Consider the following 19,492-nt stretch of genomic DNA (forward strand, 5'->3'; position numbering starts at 1 on the left):
ACAGCTGGGCCTTATGGTGTAGAAACCTGTGTTAACACTCATCATGCACTACTGTTATTGTTGCTTATTGATGAAGACATTAAGGATGCCTTCTTCAACCAGCTGCACCAAGTTGTTGCACAACCACATGATATCACACTCACAGCATGATATCACTGATGAAAATGCCACTCTTTCCTCAATTGCATACACAAATTGAGTCGGAAGCTATCTAACAGTACCTGTGATGGTAAGCGATCTTGAATGTGAAGTAGTGGAATGAAAATAAATGCTTTGTACATTTCAAAAGAAGTCTCACTGGAACTGCGATACAGCATAGAGCAGGGGTCGGCAACCTTTTGCACCTAAAGAGCCATTTGGGCCAGTTTCCACCAAGTCAAAACCCACTTGGAGCCACAAAACTTATTTGATCACTATAATGAAGTCAATGCCAATGAAGTTAATAGTTTCTCTGTAGGTTACGACCAACACCTGTCATCACCTGACAATTAGTCAAGATACCAACTTTGCTGGATTTCTGTTTTATGATCTGTTATGTTATCACCAGTTTTAGGCAAATTACTCTGAATTATACATTATAGTTAATACAGCGATTGAATGTGCTTTGGTGGCTGTATCTCTCCTTGTCCATAAACTGAGTATTGTTGATACATGATTAACACTTCTTTGAGTTGTTGATGATTATTCCCCCATTGTGTGTGTGTTAGAAATACCATTATTATGTCACGGCAATATGCCTAACACTAGTTGTCAAATATCTAATTGTCCTGTATGTTTCTCCTTTACTAGATATTTTCATGTTTCTGTACTATTGCTCTATTCTATAGATTAAAGAACTGCTGTTCCCCTCCAAATGTGATTGTGTAGCGTGATGATCGCCTAAAATAAAGTCTAACCTTGCGTAGCAGTGATGCGGCAAAGACTGTAATTGGTTGGCTGTTAGTTGCCCTGTGTTGATGTGATTCAATCATAAAGCTTACTGCCCACCTTTGCAAAAATGCTTTCTTTGTTAGCAATTAAAGTATGTAACACAACACCAGTTCCAATAACTCTCAATCCCTCTCTTGTTACCATTGTTTATTAGCAACAAAGGAAACTAACAAGATAAATCATGTTAAGTGTCAAGGTTTTTCACCAGAAAACACTGCCCCGAGAATTGAATGGCTGATGCAGAACTTTGAAAGACTCATGACGGTGCCTCCAGGGACAGCGTAGTGACTACAGTACACAGAAGCATAATCTAGCTGGAGTCACAACAGCGGGATAAAAGAGGTGCATGCGGCTCCAAAGCTGCGAGTTACAGACCCATGGCAAAGAGTAATCAGCTAAGAAAAATAAATTAGCAAGAAGTTTAATAAGTCAGGAGAGACAATGATATCCACACAGTACAACAAGACTTTTAGCCATAAAATTGAATGATTAGATAAATGACACACATCTTTCACACATTTATGGCAACTTGGAACAAAGTGTCTGAACATTCTGGGGTTTTAGAAGGCACATCAATTCAAACAAGGATCCCTGCTTACCAAGTAGAGACTTGTATGTATTTTATCAGGCAGCTACAGTTCTCACATATCTTGTTTTCTAAATATACTGTATATATATGCAGTATGCACTCAAATCCAAAAACCAGACATTTTGCAATACTGCATACATCAGCAGTCAAAGAAACATTCTATACAGTAAGTAAATATAATACATTTATAATATATACAATATAATAATAATCCCATGAGTTTAGGACCACCATCTTTACAACAGATTCATAGATCTCAGGGCACCTTTTGAACTTTAAAAACACTTCCCTTCACAAAAGAGCTGTCTCTGCAAAGACACGGCAACAATTCTGAGTGGTTCACCATATTCAGTGGCATGCAACAAGACTCTGGGCTCCCCCCAAACCTCTTTAATTGTGTCATAGACCACCTGGTCAAAGATCCCAAGTGTGTGTCTACCACCCGGTCCACATGGAGTATGCTGACCATATCATTGTGTTCAAGTGGAAGAGACAGAGAAGCTTGGCCTTCAGTTAAGCTGGTCTAAGATAAAGTGAAGGATTTGTGTGATAGGTGGCAAAGTTATTCAGCCTGTTGTGACTTCCAAAACTTTGTGTATCTGGGCCCCACTGTGAGCCAAGATTTAGACGTGAAATCGGAGATCATCCACAGATCATTAACTTTACAGTCAATCTGGAAACCACTTCGGCAACACAATACAATCTCTCACAGTGTGTGAGATCCTTCTCTATGGTTCAGAAAGATATCCTTTGAACAACATAAAAAAAAGATCTCCTCAGGACCAATGAGGTGGTCTGAACCAGTTATGAGAGCCTGCACGTCTGCACACTGCATCCTTTCTCACAGCACAGACACGCATAAGATGGTTATTTCATTTCCGCCGGCAGAGTCCAGACCAGACAACACCATTCTGTTAATGTTCCGCCAAAGGTTGGAAAAGACCAGGAGGCAAGCCACGCACTCCATTGCTGGACGCTGGGGGCCCAACACAAGACTGACAGCTCTGGACAAAACTGGTCAACCTGACTGACTCTCCAAATACTGTGCTGCCAATACTTGCCACCGTGATTTCACTCAGTAGTGTAATATCAAAGTGTGCTGCTGAGTATGGGTGTTACAAACTTATTCCAGCAAATAAAACACAAGTGTCCATACAGTGGGAGAAGTATGCCAGTCTCTACGAGGGCACTGATACAAGCAACAAACTCCCACTAAAAATCTGCATTGGTGTCGTGGAAATTATTTATAAAGGCAGAACTAATGAAAAAAAGATGGAGGTTTATCAGTGAAGCTATTAGATGAGAATAGAATAGAAAGTACTGTATTGATCCCTGGGGGAAATTCAGCTATTGCCATGTGTCCTGTAAGTTGAGGCAGTGTTTGAAACGACATCATGGAAAAGTTTATATTTTTAGTTTTTCTTTTTGTAATTTTTACAAATATCTTTGTTATTGTGTTGTACACATTTTGTTTATCATCATCTACAGCCAATAGTAGTTTTTACTTCAGACTTTAATTCATTCAAACAATTGTATTTAATAAATGGAATGTTATTATATTATTGATAATGTACATTGTTGTATTTTGTTTATATATTGTTTGTTGATAAATATAGGTTTTTTTTGTCATATGTTTTATTCTTATTTACAGGCAAAATCACAAAATCATGTAATGATCTTGAAGTAAAAAGTATTGGTATCTGCAATCCTGACCCTCTATTTAAATCAGTACTATCGCCCACGCTTACTGGACATGATATTTGTGGCGCCCCTTATGGAAAGTGGCATGGGAGACAGGTATGATGGGAGACAATTAGACATCACAAGTGGACATGTCTGTAAATGTAGACAAGGAAGTGAGATAACATTTGAATTACAATTTGAGCCATCGCTATTTGCAACATCACATAATCTGTGAGGAAAGGGGTGATTTCTGGCATATGTGCATCATGTATCACACACAGGGCGCCATTGATGAAGCCAATGTTTTTGTGTTTTCATCAGTAGTGGTTCTGAAAAGGGTGCGATTTCTCTTGAGAATAAACTGGTTTTAGAGTTAAATAAATGCATTAAGCGGTGCTCTTATTGCATCTACACAATTAAATCTACTCCATGTACGTAACCTTCACTTTGTCCCATATATTGATATATGATCTATCCCTGTGTTGTGGGGAGGTGATCTGGAGTGATGAGCGCTGGAAGGGGGCTTCGCCCAGGGTGCCATTGACGCAAGAAGCATCAGTGACTGTGGCAGTGATGACTGTGCAACCAACCAACATTATCTTAACAAGGTGTGTAGTGGCTTGATGTTGAAGGCAGACTGGCTTTTGAGCAGAGCTATAGATATACAGGATAAATATAAAGAACTACAGGATAGCTATAGAGCAGAGCTTTAGATGTACAAGATAAGGCAAGCTTGGTTAAATAGTCTACCTGATCGGCCATCACCTCCTCTGTGTTAGTTGTAAAAGGTCTTCATGCAAACATTGACCTAGCAAATGTACATCTGCAGCTCTGCTCCAATCACAACAGCCGCTAAATACCGTTAGAGCAGACAACACAATGCCAGTGGAATAAGGACTACCAATAGGAAATAGGTCACTCTGTACAGGTGAAGCGGTGAGAAGGTCACCATGGCGATAGACACAGGTAATGGGAGGAAGGAAGTCAGATTCAGCAGTTTACTAAAAAAAACAACACAAGACAAAATATTCGATATTAGGCAGAATTTGGTGGGTTAGACTTTGTGATGTATGTGCTGACATACCTGTTGCTGAGCTTAGAAGCCTTGGCGCTAATAAGCAGCATGTATGCAAGAATCACAGGTACAAAGTAAGGCCAGCAGGGGTCAGGATCAAGCTGGGAGGAGTACCTGCAAAGGAACACAATAGAAAGCTCCAATATCCTCCTGTTCAACTAAAGGTACATTTTGCAAATGAAGGTTAGAATTGTCTCAATTATATTTTTTCTAAGTTAAGAGACTTCATAGTCCTCATGTTAAAACGATTCCTGTTATGGTGTTTCATGTTAGGACAATTCCAATCAAGTTTCCTGTTGAAGCATTTTGTGTTAGGTGTAACAATGCTTCCAGTTACTGTGTTTCCGTTTTCCTGTTATGACGTTTAGCGTTACATTTTCTGTTTCGACATTTTGTGTTACGCTCCCGTTACACTTTACTGTGATTATGTTTCATGTTACAACATTTTGGGTTACATTTCCTGCATGTAACAATGTTTTCTGTTAAATTGGTGATGTATACATAATGTATAATTGATAAATAAATAAATGATAAATGGGTTGTACTTGTATAGCGCTTTTCTACCTTCAAGGTACTCAAAGCGCTTTGACACTACTTCCACATTTACCCATTCACACACACATTCACACACTGATGGAGGGAGCTGCCATGCAAGGCGCTAACCAGCACCCATCAGGAGCAAGGGTGAAGTGTCTTGCTCAGGACACAACGGACATGACGAGGTTGGTACTAGTTGGGGATTGAACCAGGGACCCTCGGGTCGCGCACGGCCATTCTTCCACTGCGCCACGCCATCCCTAAGTTGATAGTGTATATCTTTAGTTTGTTTGTTTAATAATCATATGTGAATTTGGAACCTACCTTCAACTACATCCCGATGGTGTAACACATGTCATAATGAATGCCATAAGAACAGCCAGTGTCTCATTCACTAGTATTAGCTAATAGCTATCCAAAACATAACTTAGTTTTTCCAAGGATGGGTGTGAAGAAAGTGATTATGATTGTATATTAATGTTTACATTGTAATAGCACTTTATTGTTTACTCTTTTTTTACTTGCAAATTTTCTTTATTTTTTCTGGCTTGATGCCCTCTTTGTTTCATGGGTAGGGGATGGATTAGACAGGCTTTTCACCTGGGGGTTTTGTTTACACCAGGGGTGCTCATTACGTCGATCACGAGCTACCGGTCGATCGTGGAGATTGTGTCAGTCGATCACCAGCCAGTCATTAAAAAATAGTCCTAAAAATGAGCGATCATAAATCTTCACTATGACGTCACTTTCGTCACTTGATTGACATTCACGGCACCCGAGGGTCTTCTGACATGACGCTGGCTGCTGCCAGCTCATTAAAATTACCGACTGGAAGGCGAGAAACACTTTATTTCAACAGACTCTGGCGCCGTACCTGTCGTCAAAACTCCAAAGACCGACTGCACAGTTGTGCTAACAAAATAAGAGTCTCAGAAAGCTGGCGTGCACAAGCTAGCAAGCTACGGAGTTTGCCGACAATGTATTTCTTGTAAAGTGTATACAAAGGAGTCCGGAAGCTGGACAAATAAGATACCAAAAACCAACCACTTTCATGTGGTATTGGACAGAAAGGAGGACTTTTTTTCTCCTCCATTTGAAAATGCGGACGTTATCAGCACCACTGTCTGATTCCAATCAATGCAAGTCATCAGAATCAGGTAATACACCAACTTATATTCTTGTCTTCATGAAAGAAAGGAATCTATATGTGTTAAACATGCTTGTATTATCTTTAAACACCTTTAACTTGTTAACAATATTAACTATATGTGTTAAACATGCTTGCATTATCTTTAAACACCTTTAACTTGTTAACAATATTAACTGTATGTATTAAACATACTTGTATTATCATTAAACACCTTTAATTTATTAACAATATTAACTATATGTATTAAACATTCTTGTATTATCATTAAACACCTTTAATTTATTAACAATATTAACTGTATTAAACATGCTTGCATTATCATTAAACACCTTTAACTTGTTAACAATATTAACTATATGTATTAAACATACTTGTATTATCATTAAACACCTTTAATTTATCAACGATATTAACTATATGTGTTAAACATGCTTGTATTATCATTAAACACCTTTAACTTGTTAACAATATTAACTATATGTATTAAACATACTTGTATTATCATTAAACACCTTTAATTTATTAACAATATTAACTATATGTGTTAAACATGCTTGCATAATCATTAAACACCTTTAACTTGTTAACAAAAACATATATTTCATAAATAAGTAAATATAAATTATATATATGAATGAGGTAGATCCCCACGACTTGATCAATTGAAAAGTAGCTCGCCTGCAGAAAAAGTGTGAGCACCCCTGGTTTACACTGTTCTAAATGAAATAAAAAAATAGCATTGTATGTGTCTTCTATATAAGTGTTTATGGTATACGTATATGTATGTATGATTGCATGTTATTTTTGTTTCGCATAATCAATGCTCAATAAAATAAAATTAAACATGTGATTGAGGTGTGTGCGTGTGTTTGTGTGTGCGTGTGTGTAGTTGACTTGAAAATTTGCGTCACACTGAAGCAGAAGGAGTGAATAAAGATATATAATAACGCCAGCCAAATTAATATCTAAATTACTTTTATCCAGGAAAATATGAAAAAGCTGCTGATGGTGTGTTAGACGGAGAAGCACCTGGACCTTGCTGGAACTTTGCCTTAACACTACATACTTTCAATTCATGGGAATGTTTTACCGACAAAAACATGGTTGAGCCATGAAATCACATGTATCCCCAATAGTAGCAAACCTTTACATGTAGGACATGGAAAAGAGGGCTCATAGCTCTCTAATCTGTACCAAGTCATTGGTACAGATATGTGGATGACACATGGGTAAAAATCAGAAACCAAGAAGTGCAAGCCTTCACCGAACACATTAAGTCAGTGGACAAAAACATCAAGTTCACACGTGAGGATGTCAAAGACAGTAAGTTGCCTTTTTTAGACTGTGATGTCCACATTGGAGAAAACAGGAGCGTCCATGTCGGGGTTTACCAAAACCCCACACACACCAATCAATACCTACTTTTTGACTCACACCACCCACTGGAACAGAAACTGGGCGTTATCAGAACCCTACAACACAGAGCTGATAATGTTCCTACCAGCCCACAGGCAAAAGAGAAAGAGCAGAGGCATTTGAGGGAAGCCCTCAAAATCTGTGATTACCCCAGCTGGTCGTTTGTGAAAAGTGCATCCAATTCCAGAAATAATAAGAACAGAGTGGATGAAGAGGAAAAAGGTGACAGACGCAAACATATTGTCATTCCATATGTATCAGATCTTTCTGAGAAACTCAGAATTTTTTTGAACCAACACAACACCCCAGTACACTTCAAACCAGGCAACACCCCGAGACAGAGACTAGTGCATCCTAAAGACCGGACACCTCACACCCACAAAAACAATCTGGTGTATGCTATCCATTGTAATGATGAATGCACTGATTCATATATTGGGGAAACAAAACAGCCACTAAACCGCATGGCACAGCATAGACGGGCAAACTCTTCAGGCCAAGACTCAGTTGTCTACCTGCACTTCAGAGAGAAACAGCACTTCTTTGAGAGAAAAAAATTACAGATACTGGACAGGAAGTATGGATGGTACGAAAGAGTGAGGGAAGCCATCTATGTCAAGGTTTGCTCGTTTACATCAAAACAGTTGTTTTTCTCACAATGGTAGGGCAGAACCATGCTTGCCCAGGCACACCCTCCTAGTTTTGGAGTATAATATTTGGGGTTATGGCACCAGCCGCTAGACTAGATCTGACCAGTCTAAGTGTATGAGCACGAACTGATGAAGCCTACTTGGATGAAAGGCGAAACATCTTCTAAGAAAAACCAGACAGTTCAGTTGCAATCGATTGAATGCCCTGAGATGACAGTGACCTGGATGAATGAGAACATTCATAGACAGCTGGAAGGAGATACCGTAAGAGTCCATTCCACAAGGTAAATGCTGTACAGTATTATTGCATTACTCAATAAAACTACTTTACTGTAGTTGTTTATACTACATTTTATTGTATTGTTTTTCATTTTATTATTTATTATCTAAAAGTTGTTTTTCTTCTTAAAAGTATGTTACATGTATAATTGAATTTTAATTAATTTCAATGGGCAATACTGATTTGAGATAAGAGCTACTTTTGTATATTTGATGATGTATATTGTTAATTAAATTGATGATCATGTATATTTGATAATGTATGTTGTTAGCTGGTTAAAGTGATGATCATCTACTTTTGATGATGTATTTATTTTGTTCTTTGTAGTGCATGTTAGACGGTGCGCAGAGCAGTAGTAATTTCAGTGTTGGTGCCAATAAGGTATATGGGCCTAACAATAGTGTATAAATTAACCCAGCAGAAGGCACAGAGTATTGAACTAATAAATATAAACACGCTTATAACTTCATAAGATTGTTTGTCGAGAACAAATAAAGTGGATTTGCCAACAGACGGTGAACCATATTGTCAATAATAGACAAACTATCATAAATTAAAAACAAAAATCATGGAAATAAAAATATAAAATATTATATGACAATAATAATCGTGTGCTCCTATATGACGATAATAATAGTGTGAACAGTGGAGCAACTGTGAAGACAGTTTTTTCAAACAGCAGACAGGGTGTCTTTTAATCTTGTTCATTTTACACTTTTAGAAGGCATGTGAAAGAATGATTGTGTAAGACTCTACCTCAAGTTGCGTATCCAGTGTAAAAGTGAGGGTGTACTGAGCATTACAGGTACAGTGAAGAGTGCACACAAGGTGAGGTGAAGCTGCAGGTCATCTCTGGCCTCTTGTAAAGCCAACTCTGACAGCAGGGCGCGTGTGCCGTTACATTCTTTGGCCTTACTGGAATGTGCATTTCCTTTGTGCTTCTGAGGTACCTGCAAACATTTTAAGTACACATGGAAGTAAACAGTTACTCTCACTCTGAGTATGCTAATCAAATATACTTTTTCTTACCAGATTTAGAATGTGACTCAAGTACCTTTCAGTCATCTGTAGTCTTAGTACCTGCATGTACATATTCCATATACAAAATGTTATTAACTGCTTCCTTGCTGTGTCGTACATTACCTTTACAACATACAAAGCAGCTAAATGACAACAAGTTAAGACCTTAATGCGACTGGCAGGACGGCGCAGTAGCCTGCAGAGCACTGTACCACCGGCAGCCGCTTTATAGGGCGATGGGGGAGATGGAGGTGGGACCAGAACAGACGGGAGCACAGTTGTAGCGCTAGCCTAATGACTAGGCTAAAGGCTAGACCATGACTTCAATTGCATCTGTTGTATTTGTTATCTTTCATTATAATTGATTAGTGGTAAGGGATTATACATTTGATGTTTTTATAAGTGTTTGAGGCATATTTAGGACGTGGATGGTTTAGCTTATTAGCTTCCTTAGTCATCAGTGAACAATGACAATTAAAGAGAGATAAGGAGGATCAGTGGAGCTGAATCTAATTTATTAGTTACAACATTCACTTTTAAAATGTTGATCCAAAGTCACAAAAACATTTCAACATCAAGCCAGCAGCAGCGTTTGGAGGGGGAGGCGCGAGCCAGTGTACATTGATGCCTTGATAGCAGCATAATCCTGACTTTTATTAGGTGCCAAATATAAACGTTTTTCGGTGTCCCTGTTAAGAGTCAAAATTATATTATTTTCACATCTGTATTTTGGTTATTTTTATTACTAGTATTGGGACATTTTCCAGGGAAGCTACCAGAAGGAAGTTTTGGTCTTTTGACCGGTTAAGCTATGTTTTAGCCAGCAACAACTTTTATCTAACTTCTAAAGCCACACATTTGCAACCTAATAGCTAGCACAAAGTAAAGTGAACTCCTATTCTCTCTGTTCAAATGAACAGCTGTTGCTATCTGTTTCTTATGCTTGGAATACGTTGTAACGTGTTGACTGGAAATTAACTGAGCTTATACCCTTGAATGCTTTTAAAACAATCTAAATGCAGTAACCTTATTTACTTGCACTTGTTTTTTAATCGTGTTAATGTGTATATGTGTTTGTTGTTACTGTTTATGATGTAGCTTTGTAGTACCTGCTGACGCCTCTTGGCCAGGACTCCCTTGAAAATAAGGTACTAATTCTCAATGGGATTATTTCCTGGTTAAATACAAGTTTGGTAACTGCATTCTAATCCTTGGCAATTTTAACGAATGGAGAATAACATTTTAGTTTTAATCCTTATTATCTTAACTGACTTTACCTCATTGACATCAACGAGTCAGAAAGCCTTCAGGTAGAAAGTAGTGTTAAGGGCTGCGGGCAAAACACTATAGTCTCAATTGCTAGCATTTTTTTTTTTTTTTTTGCTGTTAGCAGGAGGTCTTAGAATGTAACGGCCAAGAATAGTGGAAATCTACTGTAATGGTCGCAGGTCCCCAAAAAATATCTTGAAGCCACACAACATGAATAAGCTGAATATATCAAGTATTGCTGCTATGTCAAAGGAAGAACATGTTCTGGACTCACTCTGTACAGGTGCAGCAGAAAGGCAGCAATGATTGACAACGCTCCACAGCATGTTCCGCCCACAACAGTCAGAAGCAGAGTGACAAGAAGCTGGGTCCGCAGTTGTAGTGTACCACACTCACTTGAGACGGATGGTCTAGCACATGGAACATGTATTTATTACGTATTTGAAAAACTACTTTCTATAGCAGGGGTCCCCAAACTACGGCCCGCGGGTAGTCCCAAGTTAAAAAAAACAAAAAAAAGCCCCCCACCCTTTTTTTTTTTAAATAATTTTTTTAATCTGTCCTTTCTAGCCCATCCATCAATCCATTTTCTACTGCTTGTTACTCTCAGGGTCTCCTAGCAGCTCAGGCAAATCATATAGTCTAAAAATGCATTTGCCCATCTATAACGTGACGCTCACGTCGCAGTGTCATTATCATTAAGCAAATTAGGCACAAGAAAAAAAAATGGCAAAATCATTGGGGAAACGTAAAATAGACCCTGAGTGTAGAGTTTTTAAACATCAGTGGACATATGACTTTTTTTTGTTCAGTGTAAGGAAAAGACAGTTTGTCTAATCTGCAATGAGACAGATTACACACACACACATATATATATATATGTGTGTGTGTGTGTGTGTAATCTGTCTCATTATATATATATATATATCGATGGATGGACAGATGGCCCGGCGCCTAGACACATTTTTTTAACCCAATGAGGCCCCCGGGTCAAAAGGTTTGGGGACCCCTGTTCTATAGTATACTTGTATGTGTGCTTCATATGACTGTACAGCAGCTTTGTCGAAACATGGCAATTGAAGGACCATTTGGATATTGTTTACATTTAATTCATTTTCAACATGCTAAAATCAATACAATGGAGCCTTAATTTACTGGCATAATTGGTTCTTCAACATGGTTCGCAAATAGAAAGATTCAAGCAAATTTCTCCATAAGAAACAATGTAAATATGAATAATGGGTTCCAGCCTCGACAGAAGTTCCTATTTTAGTAAAGTACATTTTGAACACAATATAAAGTTTTACACAGTATCTTCAAAATGAAACATAAGGGGATGATGGATCAACTATCTGTTAATTAACAAGCATAAACAACAAAAACAAGCTAAACTGTCCTGTATACGTTGCTATGTCAACACGCGCACACACACACACAGAAGTCCCTTTAGTGTCATCACAAACGATCTGAAATTACAAAAATCCCTAACTTTAACAACCATATTGCAACAATAATAAACATTTAAAAATGTAAAACCACTTGTTCCTTTGTTGTCGGCGAATGTGCAGCTGACTGGAGCAGGGAGCAGGCAGACAGAAACAAGGGGAAAATAGGGGGGGGCTGTGTTTCTGTGAGTGCTGAAAGAGATGAGTCCCTTCTCCGGTGGTGTGATATAAGTCACTTTTGGCATCTTCTTGCCGAAAGGTCCAGTCTCATCACAATTATTTTTTTTTCTTCCATACTTGCGAGCGCTTTTAAAGTACTCCTCGCAAATAGTCTTTTTTTATTTTAGATCCTCAGGGATCCCCTCCTTCTTTACATGCTGGTTTGTTGTCTTTTTGGGACTCATATTGAGTTAGCAAAGTAGACAAAACTTCTCAAAAGGTGAAAAAACACAGAAAAGGTACACCAAATGTCTGTCAGCTGGACATAGAGACATAGTTCGCACACACAAGCACGTTTGGCTCGATCTAATTGTTCGTAATTTGAATAGTCTGTAAATTGAGGTTCCATTGTACATCAATTTCCGTAATTTTCCGAATATAAATCGTAACTTTTTTCCCATGCTTTGAACCTTGCGCTAATTACGATGATTTAGGGATTTTTCAAAGTTTGCAAACTTCGCACGCGCCAATAAATTTTGCTTTGTTACATGAGACCAATATAATTGTTCACATCAAATTAAACACACACACACACAATCAATCACAATCAGTCAGCCATTCAGCCCGTAATGCTATCACTCTGACCGGGGAGTGAAATGCACATGACGTAGCCACCAATCCAAAGGCAATCGACCTGGCCATCCAAGAAGGAAACACATGGAATGGAAATACACCACCATCAACTGACCTCAAAATGCTGGACCACCATGGGTCAAAGAAGAAGGCACAAACCCAGAGGTGAACTGCCTCGAGACGAAAGTGAAAATGATAACAAACCAGAAAAAACACCAGGCAAAGCAACCCCGAGTCCCCTCAATTCCGATGCTGACAACCCCAGTGACCAGCAGGGGGAAGACAGAGCTCAATGACTTCTGTGGTGGGCTACTGTATTATAGTCTTTTGTTACATTTGTGAATAAACATAAACGCCTGTGAAATTATTTTATGTTTAATATATAGACGTGTGCGGTGAATTGATGTACAAAATGAAACGTTTCCAAAAATTAAGTGGGTGCATCTTGTATTAAAGTACGATTTATAGTTTGGAAATAACAGTAAAAGCAACTCATTCTGAATGAAAACACTCTACATTTCACATTTGTGTTATAGGTTATTTGTATCCTGGCCAAAATCGATGTATTTTACACACGACTGCTGGAAACCTGCCATGTGGGCGTTCTGTGAGCAAATATTTGCACGTGCCACCCGGGCGTCCAAATCTAGTACACATGATCATCATGAAAATCTACCAAAAGTCTTGTTAGTTGGTGCAATTTTTCGTGCATTTATTTGGTTTTTCTACGTTGTCCAAATACTCCTTCAAAATATTTAATTCCTAGAATGTGCCGTGAGCCAAAGGCAACTTCGGACATGGCTGCTGTACAGCGTTTCCATAGTTGGTACCTGTGCAGCACAGCTAATATGAACGACATCAGGCGGGTGATGACTGTCAGCAGTGTGCTGCCCCAAAATGCAACAGCTGCTCCAAAGATGTAGAGCAGAGGGTGGAGGAGGTGTGGCCATTCTAGGGCTGCGGTCATGCCCTCATTAACGGTCTCATTAGGGAAGGTGGGAGGGGCCACATCCATTGGGGGAAGGCCAAGCAGTGACCACACATCTTTTGCCCATTTACAACTGATAGGTTAAAGATGGCATGTTACTTTTGCAACATTTTCTTACATTAAAAATGCTCCACTGCCACTACCAAACCTACCTCAATATGACATGGATGAAGTAAACAGGCAAGTTGACTTTATGGGGTTGGAAGCTTTGACACAGCAGCAGGTGTGTGGCTGCAGGTCGACGTGATGTCAGGAGGGAACAGAGCTGAACCCCACAGGCCAGGAGAAGCGTTACACTGGTGTACATTGGCACCATGGGGCCAAAGAACCTCAGAACCTGTCAAATGAGACAAGATTGTGCGACTAAACAACATTCACCATACAACGGATATGTTTCAAAGGACAATCCTCATCAAGCAACACAAACAGGAGAGACGATGATGTTTAAGGAGAAAGAATATGTCATTATTTTATGGGCATGAATATGATTTATTTTGGGCCAGCAATGATGTATTTGAGCAGTTCATGGTGAAATGATTATACCATGTACATCTTCATGATGTACATGAACAGCAATAATATAATAAGTGTTAAGTTTGACAGCAATCTTTAATTTAGTTTTAGTTATAGTCTTTTGAGAAAAAAATATTTTATTTTCAGTCTAATTTTAGTCACCTAAATCGATTTTGTTTTCGTCTAGTTTTAGTTGATGAAATTACACAACATTTTTAGTCAGCGAAAATTACAGTAAATTTAGTCAACTAAAATATAAAGTATAAAAGACAAGGAAGGCCTCTCTAAAGCTAATTTGAAAGCACCTTTGTATAGACTACATGCAAAGCATTTGTTTAACTAAAAAGCAGCATGATCTTATTGTCAGGAATGGTGTATGATGCTTACAATGGTCAATCCCAATAAATATCTTTCAGACACTTTTTGTATTTTTCATGCTACGACGCTGACAAAGCAGGTCTGTATGTGTGTTGTAAAACGGAGTTGCGATGCATGCCTTCACTATAATTGGTTTGTGAATGCGGGAGAACCGAAAGCAGCAAATACACACAGCTTTAACTTACATTTGTGTAGATGTCACGATGATTTGCCTGCTGCTTGCTGAAGGAATCATATGACATTAAAAATAAAATGTGTCCTCTTCACTTGTGGAAAAGACCTTTTTCATATATGTGTGCTGTTAAAGAGCTGTGATGGGATATATTCCGAACTTGTCCCACCAATCTGCAAGACAAAACTAAATATGATAGGAATTCGTTTCTGTCAATACTATCATCTCGTTTGTATTAATCTACGAAAATGTCAGTAAATTTTGTTACCGTCTTAGTCAACGTGCATTTTGTTTTTATTCCTTATCGTCTTATTGTAATCAGGGGGGAAAAGGTTGTTGACGATAACTAAGATGAAAATTATTAGTCAACAAATTAACACTGATACTTTGTATTTACATATTTTGAATAATAAACTGGCTTGAACATATTCAGACCCTTGAACTTTTCCATGTTTTGTCATGTCATAACCACAAACAAAAAAAATATTTTTTTGACATTTTAGGTGAAGAATCAGCACAAGTGGTAGATGATTAAAAAGTCCAATGATTGTTTTACAATTTACAAACTGAAATACTGTAAATGTATTATTTTTACTATAATCATGTTTTATCATTACATTATCATTACATAATCATGTTATATCCATAGATATCTATGGCTATGTAATTGTATTATCATGTTTCAAAATATCATATTTTATCATTATATTATCATCTTTAATCATATTGTCATCCTTTATCATTATATTATCTTATTTTCTCATTATATTATTGTAAAAAGTAATACATTCAAGGTCATAATTGAGCACTTATATAACAAAATTTAGACATCATTTACACATCTATGTTTATACATCTTGACATTTTATTCGGGCTATGTGCAATACATAATAACCCTTTATTCAAGCTCTGTGCAATACAATATAGCATTTTACAGTACAAGATTATACATTTATCTTTAGCCTTGTAATATTATTTAATTGTATCTTTATTTTTAAACCAATTAACTGGCATTTGAGCTGCCCTTTACCTGAATGTGAACATGTCTGTAATGGTTCATCCTGACCTTTCCTCGTGTATACGTGCATTCAAATAACAATAACAACTAGAAAATTCCAGCAAAAATTTTGATGGGCCTGCTATCTGTGCCCTGGACGTCTGGACGGTGGTCGCTGGAAGCCGGCGTACTTTTAAGATGGTGCCACGTGTCTAAATCCTTGAGTTTTAGGTGCAACCGTACAAAATGAGCTACATATCTATCCTAAATTATTAGCATGCTAACACTTAGCATGTATGCTAACGTTAGCTTGCTAACAGTTAGCCTGTTTCACATATCCAGTTATATGACTCTAAGGTGTATGGCTGCGGAAGTAGAGAAAAAAGTGTAAAATTAGCTTAAAAAGTTAGCATGCTAATGTTAGCTTGCTAGCATGCTAACGTTTGCATGCTAACAGTTAACATCTTTCACATACAAAGTTATATGACTAACGTGTACGGCTGTGGCATTAGAGAGAAAAGTGTAAAATTAGCTAAAAAAAAAAGGTAGCATGTTAATATTAATATTAACAAGTGTCACATACCAAGTTATATGACTCTGGAGTAAACGGTTGCAAAATTAGCTAAAAAATTTAGCATGCTAACAGTTAACATGTGTCACATAGCAAGTTATATGACTCGGTTGCTTTACTTGCTGCGGAATTAGAAAAAAAAGTGTAAAATTAGCTGAAAACAGTTAGCATGCTAAAGTTATAAAGCTACCACATGATAGGGGTAATAAGAAATACCAAAATGCACTATTTGTTGGCGTCGACATAGAAAGTAGTAAAAAAGCTAGCACAAAATGTTAGCATACTTAATAATATAATATAAGAGAAGCTGACAAAAAACGTTAGCATACTTGTTCGAGAACAGTGCATATTGAAAAAAACATAATTTTTCTAATGGAGCTTCAATCATAGACATCTTAGAAGTAGACGCAGCATTGGCTGCTGTGACGCAAGAAATTCTGCCGCCATCTTAAAGTGGTGATGAGGAGCCGGCGAGCAGCCTAAACTGACAGTTGACAGGTAGAAAACAAAGATGCCGGGCTGGTGTTCAGCGTTTTCCTGCTCAAATGAGCGGACTGCTGAAAATAGGAATCAGGGGATTACTTTTCACAAGTAAGATTTAACATTAACGTACTATTGGTTGTATTTTGTGAAAAGAATATTACCACAGAGTTGAGAAGGAGCAAAGATCTTCAATAGTACTGAAATCGTAGCCACTAGCAAACAAGAGTATGACCATAATGGAATTGCTTGTCAATGAAATTATTACATTTAAAAATGTCATACTTGAATAACATAAAGTTGAAATAAATGATGAAGATAAAGATTGTAAAAGCCAACAGGGGTAAAAGTTATAAAGTATAATGTAATATAATATAGTAAAAGTTACAAAGTATAAGACATACTTTCTTAACAGTATAATTGTAACCAGGAATAAGTCTTCAAGTAACAATATTCAAATACTAACATTGTTGGGTAAGACAGAATTTGGTTTTATTCTGAATGCAGTGAAACAGATTGGTTGTTTTAGCTGATATAAACACTTTCAGGTGTTTATATATGTTTATGTTTAAGTATTTGGCAGACGCTTTTATCCAAAGCGACATACATAAAAAATACATATAAAACAATCACTTAAGGGAAGAATCCATCCATCCATCCATTTTCTACCGCTTATTCCCTTTGGGGTCGCGGGGGGCGCTGTGTAATACAAAATATCAATACAAAGTGTCAAAACAGAATAAACTCTTGCTGCTGCAGCAACAGAGATACAGTCTATAGGTCCATAAGATATATATCTAATGTATTCATACATTGTTTATGTAGGATATACGCATGTATAAATAACCTAATCATATTGTTTCTTGAACTTAAAAATAGCTGACCGTTTTTTCCCCCCTTCTCTGGGATTATATTCCCAGTTTTGATCTCGGACGTCTGGTCACTTATAGCATATAAGAATATTTTATTACTGTTAAGCAAACTATGAATAATAAAACACGCCAAAAATGTGTCCTTTATCATAGCTACATGTATGACAAAAACCCACGTGAAAATCAGTGGTATTCGATGAGGTAAGATTAATTAAATGCGCTGACAGTTCATTGCTCCTGCCAAATGAATTGCACTGAGTGGAGCGGATCACCACTCCCAAGATGGCGGCCCCGCGTCTCGTCAGCGCCATCGGGCAGTAGCGGTCGATGCTGCGTCTACTTATAAGATGTCTATGGCTTCAACGCTTAGGCTGCTGCCCCGGCGACCCAACCTGGGATAAGCAGAAGATGGATGAATGGCCATGTTGTCTGTCAATGTTGTGTCCCTGAGAGGAGGAGCTGTCACGTGACTTCAAAGGACTTCATGTTATTCGATAAACCTGCTGCTATTACAAAATGACACAGCAGTTTATGTTGGATTTGTTGGAAAAACTTCATGCCAAACGAAGTCTGATTGTGGGCAAACGCCTCGAGATATTGACTTTTCGTAAACACCGTGAGCGCCTCAAGGCTTTGGGGAACGTTCCGATGTTCTTGGATTTCCAATAAATGGAAAAAATGGCCGAGTTTGAGCAAGAAGGGAAATGTGAAGTTTTGTGTTTTTGGGGTTTTTAGAGCCGACATTAAACATTGGAATCAATAAAATATGTGGCTGACTTTCTTGGCTTCTGAGGGCCAACAGAAGCAAAATGGGAAACATGGCTTCCATAAAAGTGACATTTTCAACGTTTCAATTGTGTCATCGTTTTCATCGAAACACATGACAGTGGTATAAAAGATGTGGCCGTGAGGACAGGTTGTTCACAAAAAAAAAGTGTATTTTCGCGGCTTCCACCCTCTAGTAAATTAGATTGTACGCCATCCGCTTTAATGGGGGAACCCCAATGACGCTCGCCTCCTTCCAAAGCCCTCCAGCGAAAACCACACATTGGACAAAAACACTTTTTGGCCAGGGTCAAAGTAGACACGTGTGTGAACAAAATGAGACATTAAGCACAGAGCTTTGTGAAAGTATGGCTGAGCTACAAGAGGAGGTAATCTCGCTGTTTTGAGCGTTCTTCTGACAAAAACCTCAATTATAAAGGTTGCGTACCCATTCAATAAGCCCATAGCGATTTGTTTCCGGAATAGCATCGCCATGGTAACACGAAATGATGCCAACTATAAATACCGCTGTCGCCCTCAGCAAGACCTTTCCGACAGTATAAAATACGTATGAAAAGGTTTGTTGGTTGGTTCGTCGCGCATTGATCCCAAGAGTTTAAGAGAAAAACTGAGAAAAGAAAATGGATGGATGACTCATTATATTATGTTTTATCATCATATCATCTTTAATCATTATAGAATAGAACAGAAAGAAAGAAATATCATATTATCATGTTCTATCACAGGGGTCCCCAAACGAATCTGGCCCGCCAGAGTCCAAAATACAGCCCGCAGTAAGTCCCAAGTTTAAAAAAATAGATAAATAAATACCGGTAATTACATTTTTCTTATTTTTTATCATTATTTTTAAAAATCTGTCCTTTCTAATCTATTTGCTACCGCTTGTTACTCTCGATGTC

At 37.9% G+C, this 19,492-nt stretch overlaps 1 protein-coding gene across 4 annotated transcripts in view; it reads right to left on the bottom strand.

Moving 5' to 3' along the window:
• Positions 1-19,492, bottom strand: part of pgap1 (post-GPI attachment to proteins inositol deacylase 1) — a 45,741-nt gene that overhangs the window by 1,071 nt on the left and 25,178 nt on the right. For 3 of the 4 annotated variants that reach the window (XM_072912017.1, XM_072912019.1, XM_061926403.2), the window contains exons 20-26: positions 13,977-14,161; positions 13,667-13,897; positions 10,874-11,009; positions 9,340-9,390; positions 9,067-9,260; positions 4,287-4,391; positions 1-4,203 (exon numbers count right to left, since the gene is read on the bottom strand). The exon at positions 1-4,203 is cut by the window's left edge. In XM_072912017.1, the coding sequence (XP_072768118.1) occupies positions 4,065-4,203; positions 4,287-4,391; positions 9,067-9,260; positions 9,340-9,390; positions 10,874-11,009; positions 13,667-13,897; positions 13,977-14,161 (1,041 nt within the window). In that variant the 3' untranslated portion in view covers positions 1-4,064. The remainder of the gene's footprint in view (positions 4,204-4,286; positions 4,392-9,066; positions 9,261-9,339; positions 9,391-10,873; positions 11,010-13,666; positions 13,898-13,976; positions 14,162-19,492) is intronic. The other variant, XM_072912018.1, reaches the window with a different exon arrangement.

This window comes from Nerophis lumbriciformis, linkage group LG31, assembly GCF_033978685.3.
Source record: "Nerophis lumbriciformis linkage group LG31, RoL_Nlum_v2.1, whole genome shotgun sequence".
In the NCBI taxonomy this organism is placed as follows: domain Eukaryota; kingdom Metazoa; phylum Chordata; class Actinopteri; order Syngnathiformes; family Syngnathidae; genus Nerophis; species Nerophis lumbriciformis.